Source organism: Gobio gobio (assembly GCF_949357685.1).
Source record: "Gobio gobio genome assembly, chromosome: 8".
NCBI classification, from domain to species: Eukaryota; Metazoa; Chordata; class Actinopteri; order Cypriniformes; family Gobionidae; genus Gobio; species Gobio gobio.
Window position 1 is genome coordinate 13,343,376 of NC_137114.1, and position 21,352 is coordinate 13,364,727.

At 40.3% G+C, this 21,352-nt stretch overlaps 1 protein-coding gene across 1 annotated transcript in view; it reads left to right on the forward strand.

Moving 5' to 3' along the window:
- The window catches only part of brwd1 (bromodomain and WD repeat domain containing 1), a 49,833-nt gene extending 34,432 nt beyond the window's left edge, over window positions 1-15,401 (forward strand). Inside the window, exons 32-42 of the mRNA XM_079824153.1 lie at window positions 515-640; window positions 727-796; window positions 874-927; window positions 4,549-4,674; window positions 5,681-5,833; window positions 5,925-6,094; window positions 6,217-6,359; window positions 10,006-10,143; window positions 10,278-10,601; window positions 10,716-10,856; window positions 12,847-15,401. Coding sequence (XP_079680279.1) covers window positions 515-640; window positions 727-796; window positions 874-927; window positions 4,549-4,674; window positions 5,681-5,833; window positions 5,925-6,094; window positions 6,217-6,359; window positions 10,006-10,143; window positions 10,278-10,601; window positions 10,716-10,856; window positions 12,847-14,333 — 2,932 coding nt within the window. The 3' untranslated portion in view covers window positions 14,334-15,401. The remainder of the gene's footprint in view (window positions 1-514; window positions 641-726; window positions 797-873; window positions 928-4,548; window positions 4,675-5,680; window positions 5,834-5,924; window positions 6,095-6,216; window positions 6,360-10,005; window positions 10,144-10,277; window positions 10,602-10,715; window positions 10,857-12,846) is intronic.
- The last annotated feature ends 5,951 nt before the right edge of the window (window positions 15,402-21,352 follow it).

Here is a 21,352-nt window from a genome sequence, read left to right on the forward strand (position 1 = left end):
TACAACTTGTAGTCTTCGGTTTTAACCAATATTTATCGTGATAGTTCACCACAAAATCAAATTGTCATTATTTAAACGCTCCAAACCCATAAGACTGTTCATCTTCAAAACCCAAATGAAGATCTTTTTTGATAAAACCTGAGATTTCTGTCCCTCCATTGAAGTCCATTCTTACAAAACTTTCTGACGGTTGATTTAAGAGTTCACAAAATTATCCCCATGAAGCGAGCGGATTATCAAAGTCTTTTTTTTTAGAGGCGCTTTGTGATGATCAGATGTATTTTAGGCTTTTATTCACGTGTGGACATTGATCAGTACACATCAAATTTGCCCAATGGCAGCTCAACCGTACTTGCCTGACAAGTAAGAGCAAACCTATCAAAATATCTTGAATGTTCAACAGAAAGAAAGTGGAATTACGCTGACAGTTTTTTATTTTTGAGGCGTGAACTCTAATTTCCCGTGTGTGTGTTGCCTGCTTTTGGTTTGTTTTAACATGTCTTGGGTTTTTTAGGAGGCTATCTGCTCTGATCTGGGATGTTAAACACATTGATCAAAATGCCAAGACCTTCAATGAGCCCCGCAGCAAGATTGCAGAGTCTGCAAAAATCATAGCAAATGCTCTTCTGAAGTTCATAAGGTTGGTACTGGACATTTGTGGCTAAGATCTATTTGTGATATTGTAATGTTTAGCTTTGTAACTTTTTTCCCCCTCCCTGGCCACAGTAAACCTCACTGTACAGATATCATGGAGATCTATAATGCTGTTGAGAACATGGAGTACTCTGACGACGAGGTGAGTGTGTATTTGTTCAACCTGTATCTTCTCTGCTATTTCCTGGAAAACATGAGATTGATTCATGTGGCTTTTAGGACATGGATGACATTGATGCACCTGGACCCTCTGCTGGACAAAGACTTCGCCAGGTAGTTTTTATTATGTTTAAATAGCTCAATAGTAGAGTTGGAAATTGTCGTCATTTACTTGCTCACCTTCAAGTTGTTCCAAACCTGTATGAATTTCTTTCTTCTGCTGAACACAAGATGATATGAAGAATGTGGTTAACCAAACATTTGATGGGCCCCATAGTATTTTTGTTTCCACACTATGGAAGTCAATGTGGCCCATCAAATGTTTGGTTAACGACATTCTTCATATCATCTTGTGTTCAGCAGAAGAAAGAAATTCATACAGGTTTGGAACTACTTGAGGGTGAGTAAATGACAATTTTCATTTTTGGATGAACTATCCCTTTAATATTGTAGTATACACCGTCGGCGATCAGGCATAACATTATGACCTGGTGAAGTGAATAACACTGGTTATCTCTTCATCACGGCACCTGTTAGTGGGTGGGATATATTAGGCAGCAAGTGAACATTTTGTCCTCAAAGCTGATGTGTTAGCAGGAAAAATTAAGGATTGAAAATGAAGGAAATGAAGGAAACGTAAGGATTTGAGCGAGTTTGACAAGGGCCAAATTGTGATGGCTAGACGACTGGGTCAGAGCATCTCCAAAACTGCAGCTCTTGTGGGGTGTTCCCGGTCTGCAGTGGTCAGTCTCTATCAAAAGTGCTCCAAGGAAGGAACAGTGGAGAACCGGCCACAGGGTCATGGGGTAGGGCTGGGACAATATATCGATGAATCGCAATTCTCTCAAATCGGTTCTGAGCTTAGTTTTTAAAGGGGTGGTAAAACACATTCTTTTGAAGGCTTGGCTGTGTTTGTGGGGTTCACTGTAACATGTGTTCATGCTTCGTTTTAAAAAAAATTGCATTATTTGTCATATATTTGACCTTTATTCTACACTGCTCTGTCCCTCCTTGTAAAACGGTCTGATGCTTTCCGGGTTGTATGAAGCCAGTCCCTCAAAAATACGCAGTGGGCTCTGATTGGTTAGCTGGCCCAGTGTGTTGTGATTCGCTAACCGCAGTGCACGTCGGAAACGTCACGCCCCTTACCGGAGGCTGTTCAGTATTAGAAACAACGGCGTCAATAAAACCATATGAGCTCGAATCAGACCCAGAACATTTGAGGGAAGATGATCGAGCAGAACCTGCTCAGTCCTCGAGAGTAAAGACTGCGGATCTATAATGATCGCTACTGAATGGCACTTTAACTTTTGTATTTTTAGAACGATTATAGCCAAATATTTGTCGCAAGAACTATTAACCCAAAACAAACACTAAGCACTGGCTTTAACTAGTAAGTTAGCCAAATCACACACAGAAGCATGTTTAGCATGCCTGTAGATAAACAATACATAAAAGCTCTAATCAAAGAATCATTTACACTAATGCCAGGTTCGCTGTTGAGATTTTAACGTTAGTGTTTGTAACGTTAGGTGTTCGTCGGATAACGTTAAGTATGAATGAGCATTTAAGAGACTGGTTTGCAGAACAGCGTTGTCATCTGTTTACTTCCTTGCTACAACGTACAATTAACCTATTACAGGAAAACACATCGATGAAAAATAAATCAGACTTACAGGTTGTGGCCCGTGAACAGCTTCTGTTTGTAAATCCAGCTTTCAGGTCAAGCCGTTGTGCATATCCTGTATTGAACTCGCGAAGTTTGTGGAAGTTTGTGTTGTCCTCCGTGAAATGTGCAGCGCGCGCGTCATGCATCCACGCACCGGCAGTGTTTTTTTCACGCAGCTGACGTTGTGCAAATCCGGCATTGAAATCGCGAAGACGGTGGATGTTTTCCTCCGTAAGATGTGCTGCAGGGAGCCCCGCGCGCGCCTGATTCCCCGCTGACTCAAACACACGTGCAACATGCTGTATGTTAAACGCTCTGCAACGCACCCCCGTCCCAAGGAAGGCTGAACAGAGCAAGTACCCCAGACCTGCAATCCGGATGAAAATAACAGCGTTTCCTCGGCATCGCAGCAACAACACTCCAGCCTAACTATACCACAACAGCGCCGCGATACAAAATGGCCTCACCCCCCCTATTTAATATTCTCGGAGGAGGGGTTTATGTAAATATTGAGCCTGTTGATGTCACCAACCCTGGAGGAATGTGTGTAGTCGCCTACTGGCCGTTTGCTGTAGTTCTTAGAAACTGATTTCTTTAAAAGCAAATATCTCCCTTTGCTTTAAACTTTGAACGTTGTAACTTTGCAGATGTTGTTTATGCTCAAGCAGCAACATTACACGCTAGCTAAAGTTAGAATAGTGAAATCGTTGTTTACCACCCCTTTAAAAGCAGATGGTGCTCTAGGCTAATTTTTAACCACACTATTTCTTAAATGCTCACGAAGAAGAGCGCTCGTGCATTCGGCTGAGTCTGAGAATGACCTCAGAATGCTTTTATGACACTTCAGCACTTCAACCTTTTTGAACTTTTATGAATGATTATTTTATAGAAGGTTCAAGTGGTGTTTGTGTGTGTAAGGAATTGGAAGCAAGTAGAGCCAATGCAAGGAATCAAATCCAGGAAAACTGGGCAAGCGTAAGGATTTGAGCGAGTTTGACAATGGCCAAATTGTGATGGTTAGACGACTGGGTCAGAGCATCTCCAAAACTGCAGCTCTTGTGGGGTGTTCCCGGTCTGCAGTGGTCAGTCTCTATCAAAAGTGCTCCAAGGAAGGAACAGTGGTGAACCGGCCACAGGGTCAAGGCTCATTGATGCACGTGGGGAGTCCAATGTGGTCCAATCAAACAGACGAGCTACTGGAGCTCAAATTGCTCAAGAAGTTAATGCTGGTTCTGATAGAAAGATGTCAGAATACACAGAGCATCTCAGTTTGCTGTGTATGGGGCGGCATAGCCGCAGACCCGTCAGACCACCGCCGAAAGCGCCAACAGTGGCACATGAGCATCAGAACTGGACCACGGAGCAACCTAAAAAGGTGGCCTGGTCTGATGAATCACGTGTTCTTTTACATCCTGTGGATGGCCGGGTGTGTGTGCGTCTCTTACCTGGGGAACACATGGCACCAGGTGCACTATGGGAAGAAGGCAAGCCAGCGGAGGCAGTGATGCTTTGGGCAATGTTCTGCTGGGAAACCTTGGGTCCTGCCATCCATGTGGATGTTACTTTGACACGTACCACCTACTTAAGCATTGTATCAGACCATGTACACCCTTTCATGGAGACGGTATTCCCTGGTGGCTCTGGCTCTTTCAGCAGATAATGCGCCTGCCACAAAGCACAAATGGTTCAGGAATGTTTTGAGGAGCACAACAATGAGTTTGAGGTGTTGACTTGGCCTCCAAATTCCCCAGATCTCAATCCAATCGAGCATCTGTGGGATGTGCTGAACAAACAAGTCCGATCCATGGAGGCCCCACCTCGCAACTTACAGGACTTAAAGGATCTGCTGCTAACATCTTAGATACCACAGGGGTCTAGTGGAGTCCATGCCTTGACGGGTCAGGGCTGTTTTGGCAGCAAAAGAGGGACCAACGCAATACTAGGTCATAATGTTATGCCTGATCGGTGTATATGCCCCATGGTTACAAGTTCTAACACAAAGCGGTAAATGAGAAAGATGGAAAAATGAATGTTAAAGACTCTTCTTCTTGTCTTGATTTCGCTAGCCATCAATGGAGGTCGTACAGGACAGGGATGCATGGAAGGATTACTGCAAACGTTTACTGAACTACATGTTTGAGTGTGAGGATTCAGAGCCTTTCCGGGATCCCGTAGATCAGAGAGATTATCCGGTGAGTCTCCAAAGCACAATAATGGAATAATCTTAGGAAAGTGGTCATCTTTCTTAACTCTCTCCCCACCAGAGTATTTTCTTAAGTTGCCAGCATTTTTTATCAAAATCTTTGATGGCCCCCATAATATTTTTTTGTATGAATATGTAAACGGTGAATCTATCAAAAGAAAGAACAGAGCCTCTAATATTTTAAACAAACTAAAAAGTATTATAGCATCTTTCTTTCTTTTTATTCACACTTGAATGTTAACAAACAAACACTTAACAAACTTGATTTTCTCAGCTTTTTGTTCAAAGACTATGTTTGGTTCAGATTCAGAACAATGATCAAAACAGAGTAGATTGAGTTCATCAACACCCCCAGTTCTATAGCTCGTCCTGGGTCGACATTTCAATCAGTAACATTGGGCAGTTTTGATTTATATGTTGTTGAATGTTTGGTGATCACTCCTCAATGGCAGGGTGTTGTCATAAATGATGGAAAATCTCATCAATGGTGGCGACAGGGTTAATCTGGAGGTCCTGATGCAACAAAATAAATCGCTTAACTTCTTATTTACATCAAGAATATAATATAATTTGTGCAGAGCACACCGAACCTGTCAGCTGCTTATTGGTTGGCACATTTTCATCACCATAAATACAATTTTCCACCCCCCCAAAAAAAGTTTGTTTGTCAGCTATGGATTTTCATATTGTACATGCTGAATATTCTCGTTTGGTATGAAAGTAAATGGTTAACTGCATATTTTGCTACGAATTTTGTTTTCGGGCGTTCATAATTCCTACCCAATTAGACAAACTGATCTAAATGTGGGATCGAGCATTGTCAGTAGGAGCGGGCATTGTATTTATTTAGTTTTTTTTATTTTTATAATGTGTATGTGAAAACAAAGAGGTGTCACCTCTAGTGTTGGGAAGTGCCACCTCTTCGTCCAACTTTGTCCAATGATGGTTAATAGTAATAGTTTAGTCTTTATAATACGGTGTCTTGGTGTCTCCAGGACTATGGTAATATTATCGACATGCCTATGGACCTTGGAACGGTGCGGCAGACTCTTGAAGAAGACCGTTATGAAAATCCCATAGACCTCTGCAAGGACACCAGGCTTATTTTTGCCAATGCTAGAGCCTACACACCAAACAAACGGTCAAAGGTAACGTATTAATGTCTTTTTTTTTCACCTTGTCTTGGCTTTTTTTGTGTAATTCTTAAAGACTCATTGATGTCCTTGTGCTATTTTGCAGATTTACAGCATGACCTTGCGTCTGTCAGCGTTTTTCGAGGAAAGTATACGTAAAATCATTTCCGACTACAAGACTGCCGTAAAAAGTAGCTTGAAGCTGCGCCGCAGTCAGAGATTCAGGAAGAAGTTGCAGCATCAGGACTCTGCTTTTTCCAACCAAGGATCCACACGGTAGGCCTGATCTCCCTGCCTCCGCATGTTCTCTTATTCTATTCCCGTGTTTAGTTTTTTCCCATGAATAGTTTGCATGCAGAAGACAATAAACCTGTCCTTATTTCTCCTTCTGGTCCTAGTCAAAAGAGGGCTACTATAAAAACTCAGGAAAATTCAGAACAGTCTACAGCCAAATCTACCTCAGCCAAAGTGTCTGGACCGGAGCGCCGCAGAGTCCATGAAGTCAAGGATACCTTCAGACAGAGTGGCTCATCTTCATCCGGTAAGACTGACAGTTCACTAAAATGATTTCCTTCCGGTATTAAAATATAAGGCTGCACGTTGTACCTAACAGCACCTGTGTGCAGACCAGTTCGCTTGTGTTCGGAAGTGTTTCCCCATTACAGCGACTTTCTTCTGGCTTGTTCTGCTGACAGGGTGACCATATTCGATTAAGTTTCCCTCAGGACAAGCCAAAATATGACCACACCTCAGATTTGGTCCTTTTAGAAGGCTGAAAAATCTCCCAGCGCTGTCACTGCCATCTGCCATTTCTTTTCATTCAAAAAACAGCTCTGCGCCTGCACCAGACTGACGCTGACTGGACAAGATTTACCGCCAGTTTTCAAAATCGTGATAATCACGCACGGTTTTAATGATAGTTGAATTTTAAATATGACTAACCATCAGTACATTTTATCGTGGTTTATCGTTCCATCCCTAGTCGTTGTTGTTCCTGTTGAATGCTTGAGTGCTTTGACAGGCCATATTTTTAGAGAGCCACCAGGTGGAGCCATTTATCAGCTGACCAGATATTACAAAGACAACAGTAAATGGTAAATATGGGTCAAAGGACTGGTAAAAGGCATTATAGGTAAATCTCTAATTATAGGGCGAATTTCCTTTTTATTATATAATAATTTGTTACATTTATATAGCGCTTTTCTAGGCACTCAAAGCGCTTTACATATAGAAGGGGGGAATCTCCTCAACCACCGCCAATGTGCAGCACCACCTGGATGATGCGAAGGCAGCCATATTGCGCCAGAACGCCCACCACACACCAGCTGATTGGTGGAGAGGAGACCGAGTGATGAAGCCAATCAGTGTATGGGGATGATTAGGAGGCCATGATGGACAGGGGCCAATGGGCAAATTTGGCCAGGATGCCGGGGTTACACCCCTACTCTTTATCGAAGGACATCCTGGGATTTTTAATGGCCACCGAGAGTCAGGACCTCAAATAATTTTATTATCAACTTTATTTTATTTATATATCGCTTTTAACAATGTAGATTGTTTCAAAGCAGCTTTACAGTGTTAAACAGGAAAATAATGCTACATAAGCTGTATAGCCGTATTCAGCTCTATAGCCATTCTGGAAAAACGCTGATGTCATCAGTTCATTTCAGTTATCATAGTGACAGTGTGGGCTTTAGATCAATAATTTGATCAGTAATTTAGTTTAAATGATTAATTTAGTTTAATAATTAGATTTATTTGGATATTTAGTTGAAAAATGTAGTGTCCCCAACTGAGCACGCCAAGCCAGAGGCAACAGTGGCAAGGAAACCAAAACCCCATCAGGTGACCTAATGGAGAAAAATAAACCTTGGGAGAAACCAGGCTCAGTCGGGGTGCCAGTTCTCCTCTGGCCAATGAGCAAACAGCGTATGATTATTATTATTATTATTATTATTATAATTATTCTGGCAGCTTTACAGGTCAGAGGTCATAATAGATCAGAATATTCGAGGGACTGGGGGCAACATGCTGGAGACGGGTTTATTGAGGATGATGTTGATTAAATAATTATTAAAGTGCAATATTCGAATGATCGGAGGCAACACGCTGGAGACGGGTTTATTGAGGATGACATATCGATTTAAGTATTATTTAATTGTAATATTCGAACAATCTGAGTCAACACGCCGGAGACGGGTTTATTGAGATGCCGTGTCGATGAGGCAGTTGCAGGGGGAGTCTAATCACGGTCTAAAGTATGGAAGCGTGTTTCTACTTCTGAAATCTTCTCCGTCAGCCTAACTATCTCCTTACATTTATAACATGTGAAGCCCTGTTCGCTAGCGGAGAAGCCTATACTGAACATGCGGCATGCGGTGCAAGTGATAATGACTGGAGAAGACATGACTTACCGTGTTTGTTGATTAATCCAACTTACCACTTACCTTATATAACTTATATATAGGGCTGAACGAATAATTGCATTTGCGATAATATCGCGATATGATAACACTATTTCCTAACAGCAAAGGCTGCGATTACAGTCTGGTCACGTGACACGCGAGAGTAAAATTTGCAGAAGGAGCAACTCGGCACATTACACATATATGCCTGGCCTAAAGGGGGAAAAAACTGTTTGTGTTTGATCTATCTAATATTGTGTTGTTCATACTATCTAATATTGTGTTGTTCATACTATAGGCTACAATAGAGGTGGGAGAAAAGATTCTTCTCCAATGATTCTGGATCGATTCTAAGCTTAGATTTTAAGTGCAGGTGCGCGGTGGCGCTGCGTGTGTTTTAGAAACACCCGTATTCTGATTGCTTCCATTATCTCTCTTTTTTCTCTCTCTCTCTCTCACACATACACACACACGAACCATAAAATAATCTTTCATAACGTCCGGAACGGTTGACGGCGCGAATCGCAATGACATTCGCAGGCTTCTTTGCACAGGATAAGCGCTGTGAGAAACTTAGCTTTGATGTCACGCTTACAGTGTGTGTTCTCGCCCGCCGGTATTTTCCTTACAAATGCTCAACGAAGGCTTCATTCATGTCGTTATGAATGAAGTGTGCTTGTATATTAAAAAATAAGTAACTCACTGACAGAAGGTCAAAAAACAGACAGGGCAAAAACATCTTATATTTCAAAAGAGATGAAGTGTCTATGATGTCATGATTAATAATCAAACAACAGTAAAGCTGAGAAAGAAAAATCACTCACAGTTCAGACACTCTTAAATACTGAAAGCACTCTTTGTTCATTGCTTGTAATATGTTTTTTGTTCCTCTTTATGATTTACTAGCTTATGTTTTGCAGCTATATTAGTTTATATATTTAAAATTATTAACATGCAATTGTTTTAATTAAAATGTTATAATGTCCTAGTTATTTTAAAAAGCTTATAATTACATATATCATAATAAAAAAACATTTTAAGTTTTTAATAAATTAATAAGATTAATTAATAAGGAAAAAGTTCAGGAATGGTTTTGGAATCGGATCGTGACTCCCAGAATCGTAATCGGATTGTGAAGTACCAATTCAAGATTTCCACCATTACTATACAATGATGTATTGTTGAATAATACAGAAGATAAAGAGTTTAAAAAATAATCGCATATTAAATCGCAATCGCAATATTGGTTAAAAAAATTGCAATTAGATTTTTTTTTTCCAAAATCGTTCAGCCCTACTTATATACTAACCGTCACACCCCTAATTGTAAGTACTCAACTGAACAAAATATATAACACTGGCCTTGTGGTTTTTGGATATTTTACTGAAAAATGTTACATAGTGCACCTTTTAAGTATCGTATTTAATGAAAACGTATTTTTACCATTAGTTATATGAGGCAAAAGTAGTTAGAATGAAGAATAAACTGAAATTCACTGCATTTCAACACAACTTCTGCTCATGTATCTGAAGGCTGCTATTGGATCATTGAGGGCAAACGTCATATAATGAGACGCATTACTTTACGGAGAGCTTACGACCTACTACGTTCTGCCTTAGGAACATATGGTGCAACCGAAAAAAGTACAGAGTTGGTTACAAACTATCTAGTCGTTACTAAGCCTCTAGTGTGGACTTTGTTCCAATTTAAGAAAGAACTTACGAACGGCTGGTGCCACCCTACCCTGATGTTCATTCCATAGTTTGTGCTTTTGATTTTTAGGGTCTGATCATGACAGCAAACTATCTTTGAGTCAGTCAGAAGAGGATGAAAAACCTCCATCTTCGTCTCGTGTCTTCAGACGAGAGACTAGAGCCGCGAGAAGAGCTGCACAGAATAAAGGAGCAAAACGCAAACATGGTGAGACGATGTGTGTCTGTGTGCATTTGGCTAGAAATCTCGAGCTCTCTCAGCTGTGTCTACCTAGTGAAGAAATATGATTAGGTGGACTTACAAATGTATCTTTCATGGAGTGACTGTGTTATGTATCCTAGAGAGCCATGCTAAGATGAATGGACACAGCAGGTCACACGAGCGTCAGAGACCCCGACCCTGCAGCGATTCTGACCAAGAGCCATCACACGGTTCAGACACCTCAGAAAACGAGTCGTCATCCTCTGTCAGTCGCCGGCCAAGGACCCGCAAGACCGCCATGGCAGCAGTCAATAAGATGAAACTCATGGATATCCTGGAAGACGTTGACGGCTCAGAGGAAGAGGGTCGTGGAGGCAGCACCCGGCCCGCAACACGTGCTAGCAAACGCTCTGCGGTCATTCAGAGCAGTTCTGATTCAGACGAAGAGGAAGCTTCTCAGGATGGTATAAACATCTACTTCGCTTACCTGGAAATGTTTTGTGCAAAAACAAAACTTTCCAAATATCTAATGTAGCTTGAACATAAAGTCCCTCTTATTAATGTTGTTCTTCTCACAGAGTCAAATGAAAGTGATGCTTCAGCTAGTGAAGAAGAGAAAAGTGGTGCCAGCGTGGACAGTGACTCCTCTTCTCACAGCAAAGGAGAGAGTAGATCTGCTGGGCGCAGACCATGTAGACGATCAGCAGTAGAGAAAAAGGGTATGTTTGGTGGAGTCCTCTTCATTGTTGAATTATTGAGCTCCACAGGCATCATGAAATCAAAACGGTTATCCGTCTACATGTCCCTGTTTTGCACAGTTCATAAGTACATTCTTTTCCAAAGAAGAAACAAGTTAATCTTAACCCCTAGGAGTCTGAGCTGTTTTGGGGCCCTTTAGCAGTTTTGACATGCTCTGACATTTGTTTTGTTTTTTCAGTTGCTTATAAACACATTAATGGCACTGTATTCACCACAAACTGGGCTACCATAATATGTGAGCAACATGCATAAACATTTTACTCTCAAAAATACAAGCATGTGCATGCATGTTTTTTGCGAAAACAAAAAAAATTGTTTTAAAATTAAGGCCTCAAAACACAATAGATATGTGTCCACAAGACTTTTGACTCATGGGGTTGTTGCCTAGAGTTTTTGCTTCAAACTGATGTGAGAATCATTGAGCCTACTCATTTACATAAAACAATAAACTGATTTAAAATTTGTAAGACAGTTTTTCTTCACCAAGCCCATATGCGAGGAGGCGTGATATCTAATGAATAATGATAGTGATCACCTGAGAGGACAATAATAGAACATAATAGCCCGCATAATGAGATGCATAATGAATGAGCTTAATTCAGGTGTGTGACTGAGCAACAGGACATATAATATTTAAATATTTAGACTAGAAACAAGCCAAAAATTACTAAGAGCATTTTTTGTGCTATTTTTTTGTTTTTGAAAGTAGTCTCATGCTAAACAACGTAATACATAATTCAAGATACATTTAAAAAATATAAAAAATAACATTAGGCTATAATATTTAAACATCATGATGAAAAATACGTTTGACTGGTACTGTATTTATAGCATCTGAGCAGACATTTGTGAATAAAAGCTTTATTGATGTGACACTAGGCTCTTTTACAATAAACACATTATAATCTGTCCAAAACAGGCCAAATAAATCTTGTCTAAACAGTCTTGCGTGTATGACATGCCGCAGGATTCATATTTAAACATATTTAATATTCACAGATGCTAACAGAATAAACTTAACAGAATAAAGCCTACCTTACAATCAGCCCTGAAACCGTTACTTTCAGAAATGAACTGCTGATCGTCAGTATTTGAATCTGAAAGAGCGCGTGCTCCGTGGGCGTGGTTGCATTAGCGGATAATGAAGTGGCTCTTACATCTATCACTTTTCAACCAGATTACATAAACACAGCATATTCGTTTTCGATTTGGTTTACATTGTTTAAAACCTGACATTTCAGCGTTTCTTTAGACATATGTCTCATGTTTGTGAGACAAGTATTCACTAAGCTAGAGGTCCTTTTCTGAAGACTATCTGAATGAACGTCTTTGACAGAGAGGCTGAAGATCGCGCATCATGTTTGTTTTCTTTATTTTGCAAAAAGCAAAACATTTTTGTTTTTATTGTGACTGTACACAAATTTTTTTTTGAAACTTAACAAATTATAATGATGTATAACACTTGCCTGAATGAGTTATTTGAGTCTCTTTGGCACTGATAAGAAAACAAGAGACCGCCGACTCGAGAGGGTGAATGATGATAACTTTTTCAGCTTGTTTAGGCTTCAACAACACTGATCATCACTGATCACTAGGACAAAATCATTTGAAAAATTAGCTGAAAACTCTCATTCATGTCCCAATTCTAGAGTGGATGTCGCCTCCTCACAATTCAGTCAATTCCTGATGGACAAAAGTTCCATCCTGCTGGATTTTTTTCTCATTAAATGTAGTTTCATTCAGAAGTCATAAGATGAATGGTTCAGAAGATTAATGAAAGTCTTATGTGTTTGGGTCAACATGAGAGTAGTTGATGACAGAATTGTCATTTTTGGCTGAACGAACCCTTGAATCGTTAATGGGACACTCCAAAATGTAGATAGACCTTTCTTTATTGTCAGAGGAAGTTGTAGACCACTTTCTTATGTTTGTTTGTTTTTCCATTTTTAGAAACGTCTCCTTTCGTTAATGGACACAGCACCAAACATCAATGGGAGGACAGTGAGGACAACTCAAATGATGGGGGGAGTCAGAATGAAAGTGAGAATGGGGAGTCAGACGAGGACCTCGTTGTCAGGCGGAAGTCCACCAGGAGTCAGAATGAAAGTGTGAATGAGGAGTCAGACGAGGACCTCGTTGTCAGGCGGAAGTCCACCAGGAGGACCGCAAAAGCTGCTGTCAGTAAAATAAAGAAACTGAATGACACTGATGCTGAAGAGGACGAAAATTGCTCCAGAGCCCGACATCAGAAACATCGGCAAAGCAAGCAGGATTCTGAAAAGAGCTCTGAGGAGGATGTTCCCAGAACTCAAAAGCACCCTCATCAAAACGGAAGAAAGGTAGATGCGAAAGAGATGAAGAAAAGCAAAGCATCCGCAGAAAGCCAAGAGCAAGCTTCTGCAGCAAAACGGCAATTTACCCACAAAAAAAACTTAGCCACAAATGCATTAATGTCAACAACCCAGGACTCCGAAGAACTCAGTGACGTTTCGGAACAATCTGTTGCACACAAGAAGAGAATTAAATCAGAAGATGATGAGAATCAAAGCGATGACGCAGAAGAAAAAAGGTCCCTCAGAAACAAAAAATGGCCATCCAACACTCGCAAAAAGAAACTTGATGCAAGGTCAGATGCCTCCAGTTCGGATAGCGAAGGGAAGGTCGACCGAAGGAGGAGAAAAAAGGTGGGCATTTCCTCTGATGAATGGCCAAAGAGTGACGCATCAGAGGAAGTCAAGAAGACTCCTCCAAGGAGGAAGCCTTGCCTTACAGTTGCATCCAAAGGAAAATCCCTTCGAGCTCTTCCCAAGAAGAGCTACATTTGGGAGGACTCGGATGAGGAATTCAGTCCTGAGATGGAGATGCAATCAAAGAATGGAAAGAGCAAGGAGCGGGCCAACTCCCGGGCAAGAAAACCATCGGGCAGCGACTCCAAAAGGAAACGTGGTGGCTCCTCAGAGTCCGAAGAGACGGACAGCAAAAGTAGTAGGACCAGTGATGAAAACGAGTGCATGGAACCTAAAAGACAGAGTGCGAAGCGCTTCAAGCGCTTGAGCGGCTCGACGGACTCTGAGAGCGACTCCGAAACTGTATTCAAATCGGAGAACGGTCGAGAACAAAGGCCTCAGGAGAAGAATCCCAAAGCGGCCCGACAACGGCAGAAGCAAAGCGAAAGCGACAACGGGAGCAAGGACGATGCTCCTGACTCTGAGAGCGAAGGATCCGGGGAGTCTGAATCGGATGCCAGCTCGGGTTCACGGAGCAGTCCCAAGAGAAGGCTAAGAAACCGGGACAGAGGGACCTCGCTCTCGAGGAAACGTCAGAGGGATGCTTCCGACGAGGATAGCGACGTGTCGTACGGGAAACCTCAACGGGCCACGCGCATCCGAACCAGAAACCGAGGCAAGCGGACTGTGAATTACCAAGACAGCGAATGAAGGACTTGGACGGTCGAGCCATGCAAAAGACACTAACTGGAGACCTTGAAGACACTTGATTGTCCCGACGTAAAAACAATGGTAGTAGCACTGGAGTCCTCAATATACTGTGAATCAGTTCCATTCAGGGATATTTATATTTTCTATGAAAAAACAAACAAACAAATGAATTATAAGATGTATTTGATCTACTGGTTTGGCTGTTCAAACCAGCCCCGCTCTGTGATTCGGCCAACAGGAAAGACTGCGAAGAGAAGCATTGGGTGCTATCTTAATATACCTCCTGATTAATCGAGCATATTTGCTTGCTTGCACTAAAAGGCACACTGTAATGAGGTATTTTATACACTAAGTCTGCATTAGAAACTCAGGGGGTCAACTACGTTTACCATATTCTCAGACTTGCATTTGTTGTTTATTTTTAGTTCTAGGATTCTACTGTCATATTGTCGACATGAGCATTTAGGTCCAAACACCCTTTACGGAAATTAACAAGTCACTCGCATTCTGTATTATCACTGTTGAAGGGATCGTTGAGCCAAAATGTACAAACCCTTTCCTGTCATCCTTGTGGTTCCTCTTTGTTTGGATTTCTTTGACCATATTTCCAGGTTTCTGAGAATCAGTTTGTAGCAAAGTGTTGTATATTTAAATTCCTCTGTCAAGCATTAATTTTCTTTTTGTACTCCATTAAAACGAATTGCCATGCCATGAAATATGAATTGGTACCTATTTGCTAAGTACAGTAAATCAGATGAGTACTTCCAGCAAAGTACTGTGATTTCTCATATTGGGAAGATGTTTTCGTGATCGGTGTTGCATACTTTCAGTATTAATTCCTTTTCTGACCTAACTTATGAACAGCAATGAACTTTTGTACACAGTCTTTGAATTGTGCATCGCATTTTATGTAATGCAGTTGTCAATTGGCATTTTGCTTAATGTCTTTTTCATAAGAGCTTCTTTAATACGAGTTTCACTGAGGATGTTAAGCCTGTTGGCCGCTGAAGTGAGAGGGATGACTTCCTATGAATAAAGTACTATTTCAGGTTGGAATTGGAATTGGTTTTCCTTAACTCGTTTTCAGTCATTTGTTTTGCTTGAGAAACCTTTCAATGAGTTGATGCAAAGATAAATCTAATGTCTTTCAGCAGATGTTATTGACCCTGATTACATATACACAATATAGATGATCTATTGTTATTTTATGCTTCTATATAATTTGTAAGCAACACTTCATATAACCTGTTGCTTGGCTATATACTTGCACTATATTGCCAAAAGTTTTGGGACGCCTGCCTTTACATTCACATGAACTTTAATGACATCCCATTCTTAATTTGTAGGGTTTAATATGGAGTTGGCCCACCCTTTGCAGCTCTAACAGCTTCAACTCTTCTGGGAGGCTTTCCACAAGGTTTAGGAGTGGGTTTATGGGAATTTTTGACCATTCTTCTAGAAGCGCATTTGTGAGGTTAGGCACTGATGTTGGACGAGAAGGCCTGGCTCACAATCTCCGCTCTAATTCATCCCAAAGGTGTTCTATCGGGATGAGGTCAAGACTCTGCTGGCCAGTCAAGTTCCTCCACACCAAACTCGCTCATCCATGTCTTTATGGGCCTTGCTTTGTGCACTGGAGCGCAGTCATGTTGGAACAGGAAGAGGCCGTCCCCAAACTGTTCCCAAAAATAGGGAGCATGACATTGTCCAAAATGTCTTGGTATGCTGAAGCATTAAAAGTTCCTTTCACTGGAACTAAGAGGCCACGCACAACCCCTGAAAAACCCTGTGATTGGTCACTCCAGAGAACACATCTCTGCTCTAGAGTCCAGTGGTGGCGCGCTTTACCCCACTGCATCCCACACTTTGCATTGCACTTGGTGATGTAAGATTTGGATGAGCTGCTCTGCCATGGAAACCCATTCCATGAAGCTCTACACACTGTTCTTGAGCTAATCTGAAGGCCACACGAAGTTTGGAGTCGAGTCACCTTCATTTATATAGCGCTTTTCACAATATAGATTTTCAAAGCAACTTTACAGTGATGATAGGAACTTAATGGAAGAGAGATTGTTTTGGCTGTACATCAGCTCTAGAAAAAAGTTATTGTTCAGCTAGAGTAAGTTTTTGATTGATTCATTTCCGTTGTAAATAACCATTACTTATTTACTTTGGGGCCACTTACACAACACCATTTTCAACTAAAATAGAAAATTCTCAATGCGTTCCGTCCACTTATCTGCAAGGCAACAGCGCCCTGCGGCCTAGGGAACTCAAACCCCGAAACAGGTTTTGAAATTGTTTTGAAACGATAGTTATCATCATCATGTAAACTTAAAAAAAAAAAGTTAATCTGTGAGAACGGTGACGGCATGCACGTAAGCATTACGTGTTTAGTCTATAGGCAAGTGTGTAGTTTTTATTTACAAATGACTGCCTCGGCCAGTATGCTAGAAATATGCTAGAAACGTGGCTTTCAAATGAAAGATTGCGACAAGTGTTAGACAGTATTCTATGTTACTAAGTGCTGAGGTTTTTGGTCCAATAATTAGAATCTCTGTTTTTTTTCTGAATTAAAAAGTAGGAAATTACTAGTCATCCAATTTTTTATATCAGCTATGCATTGGGAAGTTTCGTCAGGGCGCGAAGAAATATAGAGCTGAGTATCATCAGCATAACAATGAAAACTAACGCCATGCTTCCTAATGATATCTCCCAGTGGTAGCATGTACAGGGTGAAGAGTAGTGGTCCTAGCACTGAGCCCTGTGGTACTCCATACTGAACTTGTGATCGGTGTGACATCTCTTCATTTACTGCTACAAACTGATAACGGTCGCATAGGTATGATTTAAAAAATGCCAATGCAATTCCACTAATGCCAACATAATTTTCGAGTCTATTCAAAAGAATGTTGTGGTCGATAGTACCAAATGCAGCGCTAAGATCGAGTAACACTAATAGAGAGATCCAACCATGATCAGATGTTAAGAGTAAATCATTTGTAACTCTGATGAGAGTAGTCTCAGTGCTGTGATATGGTCTAAATCCTGACTGGAAATGCTCACAGATACAATTTCTTCGCCCTAAAGAAACTTACCAATTCACAAGATTAATGGAATGCATAGCTGATATAAAACATTGGATGACTGGTAATTTCCTGCAACTCAATTCAGAAAAAAATGAATTTTTAATTATTGGACAAAAAAGCTCCACAAGTAGTAACCTAGAATACTGTCTAACACTTGACGGCTGCTCTGTCAAGTCCTCGTCGTCAGTGAGGAACCTGGGTGTGCTCTTTGATACCAATCTTTCGTTTGAAAGCCACGTTTCTTGCATCTGTAAAACTGCTTTCTACCATCTTAAAAATATATCTAAATTACGGCACATGCTCTCAATGCAAAATGCTGAACAGTTAGTTCATGCGTTCATGACCTCAAGGTTAGATTATTGTAATGCTCTACTGGGTGGTTGCCCTGCTCGCTTAATAAATAAAAGCCAGCTGGTCCAAAACGCAGCAGCTCGAGTTCTTACTAGAACCAGGAAGTATGACCATATTAGCCCAGTTCTGTCAACACTGCACTGGCTGCCTATTAAACATCGCATAAATTTTAAAATCTTACTTATTACTTACAAAGCACTAAATGGTTTAGCTCCCCAATACTTGAGCGAGCTCTTAACATATTATACTCCATCACGTCTACTGCGGTCTCAAAATTCTGGCCAGTTGATCATACCGAGAATATCAAAATCAACTGCAGGCGGTCGATCCTTTTCCTATTTAGCTCCGAAACTCTGGAACAGTCTTCCTAACATTGTACGGGAAGCAGACACACTCTGTCAGTTTAAATCTAGACTAAAAACACATCTTTTTACTGTGGCATACACATAAAACACTTTTTCAATGAAATAATTGTTAGGCTGCATTAACTAGGTCAGCCGGAACCGGGAACACTTCCCATAACACCTGATGTACTCGTTACATCATCAGAAGAATGGCATCTACGCTAATGTTAGTCTCTCTGTTTTATCCCGAGGTTTACTGCAGTCAGCCGGATCCGGCCCGTATCCAGATCAGATGGTGGACCTGCGCCCAGAGAAGACCAACACAGGACCCCGAAGTGTCTGGGAGACCGTGATTAGACTCCCCCTGAAACTGCCTCATCGACACGGCATCTCAATAAACCCGTCTCCTGCGTGTTGCCCCCGGTCCCTCGAATATTCTGATCTATTATGACCTCCGAGCTGTAAAACTGCCAGAATAATAATAATAATACGCTGTTTGTTAATTGGCCAGAGGAGAACTGGCACCCCGACTGAGCCTGGTTTCTCCCAAGGTTTATTTTTCTCCATTAGGTCTCCTGATGGGGTTTTGGTTTCCTTGCCACTGTTGCCTCTGGCTTGGCGTGCTCAGTTGGGGACACTACATTTTTCAACTAAACATCGAAATACATCTAAATAATAAACTAAATTAACCATTTAAACTAAATTACTGATCAAATTATTGATCTAAAGCCCACACTGTCACTGTATGATACTTTAAATTTTTCCAGAATGGCTATACAGCTGAATAAAATTATGCTGCATTATTTTCCTGTTTAACACTGTAAAGCTGCTTTGAAACAATCTACATTGTTAAAAGCGCTATATAAATAAAGTTGACTTGACTTGACTTGACTTTCTAAAAAGGAGCATAATTGTGAAGACACTGCCTTTTCAAGTATTTTTGACAGAAAGGGTAGATTTGAGATTGGCCTGTAATTGACTAATTTTGTAGGATCAAGTTGTGTTTTAATAAGTGTTTTAATAATAGCCAACTTAAAGGTTTTCGGTACATTTCCTAATGACAAAGATGAATTAATGATATTAAGAAGAGGATCTATGACCTCTGGTAGCATCTCTTTCAGTAGCTTAGTCGGTATAGGGTCGAGCATACATGTTGTTGATTTAGATGATTTAAAGAGTTTAGCCAATTCTTCTTCTCCTATAGCAGTGAATGAGTGTAATTTTTTACTAATTCCTAATTCTTCCTAATATTATCAATCTTACATGTGAAGAAGTTCATAAAGTCATTACTGCTGGGCTATTTACAAACATCAGAAGTTGAAGCTTTATTTTTGGTTAATTTAGCCACTATATCGAATAAATACCTAGGGTTGTGTTTTTGTTTTTTAAGCAGATCTAGCAGTTTTTATGGCCTTTCTGTATGCGATCATGTACTCTTTCCACGAAATGAGAAAAACCTCCAATTTTGTTTTCTTCAAGCTGCGCTCCATTTTTCTGGCTGCTGTTTTAAGGGCCCGGGTGTGCTCGTTGTACCACGGCGTTGGAGTATTTTCTTTAATCTTCTTTAAGCGCAGAGGAGCAACTGTGTCTAAAGTACTGCAAAAGAGAGAGTCAATAGTTTCTGTTGCAACATCGAGTTCTTCTATACTATCTGGGATGCTGAGCAGATGATACTGATGAGGGAGATTATTTAAAAAGCAATCTTTAGTAGCGGCAGTGATTGTCCTGCCATTTTTGAAGCGAGGGGGCGGCTTTGCAACCTTAGCTAAATTAAGTATACATGATACTAAGTAATGATCTGAGATGTCATCGCTCTGCTGCAGAATTTCAACGGTATCAACATTTATTCCATGTGACAATATTAGGTCTAAAGTATGATTATGGCGATGAGTGGCTCCTGACACGTGTTGCCTAACTCCAATAGAGTTTAGTGTGTCTTTAAATGCTAATCCCAATACGTCTTTTTCATCATCTACATGGATATTAAAATCACCAACAATTAGTCATTTATCTACGGCCAGTACTAACTCTGATAGAAAATTATTAAATTCTTTGGTAAAGTCTGTATTATGCCCTGGTGGCCTGTATACAGTAGCTAACACAAATGTCAAACGGGATTTATCATTTACACTACATAGCGTTACATAAAGCACCAAAACGTCAAAATAATATATTTTTGAAACTAGACTTCTGAGTAATACTGAAGATATTATTAAATATTACAGCAACTCCTCTCCCTTTACCTTTCAGATGTGGCTCATGTTTATAACAATAACCTTGGGGGGTGGAGGTCTGTAGCTATTGACTATTGAAACTTGGCGACTTCTGCGCACTGTGCGCCTCAGCATGTGCTGATTTTAAGTTTTTTTAAGGAAATTTAAACAATTTTGAGGCTTGAATTGAGGAACCGATTAAGCTGATAAAATGAAGGGAACAAAGGCTACCTATTTATTTTAAGAGAATTAGCTCAATAATGCAGTTTTATTTAGAGACACCATTGTTAGTTCCCAGCATGCTTTGCATATGGCTGGAAATGGAGTGTTAATATTGAAATTAAGTGTTATTTTATGTATTTTTAAGTGCATTTTAATGTTTAATGTTCAGTTATGTTTGACATTTGAAAGAGTTTCTGTTAAAGTTTTGACCGTTACCATTGTGCAGAAGAGGACAGCTTATGGTTAAGTTGTGATGTGAATAACTGCATGTACTAAAGAGCAAAAACTTTGCTGATGCCAGTGCAGTAACAAGTTTGTTTCTGCTTTTGCTGTGCTAGCAGCATACAGTCTATTAATTGTATAACGTAACTCAAAGTCAAATATAAAGGTATTTTCCATTCACTTTAATTTTTATTTTATTTTTTAAGTCAACTTAAAATAAATAAGCACATTTCACTAAAAATATATAATAAATAGTTTCATAGACTAAATATTTTAGGTGATTTGACATTATTTATCCAGGTAGATTGCATAAAAAAAAAACAAGCCTACTGTAAGCCAAGACGATGGCTGATTGGCGTGTGTATGTGAAGTGGAATATTAGAATAATTATTGTGCTTTTAAATATGGTCATTGTGAGTTGGCAAATTAAAATATTTCGCATTTTAACTCTAAAGCGCGTTCTGTGTAAATATCTTTGTTTACTGCTTCTTTAAGCAAATGAAGTGGCTTGCCATTTGTAAGTATCTTCTTTATGCAATGAGCATACAATTCCAGAGATGTTTATTATGGGATTTGTA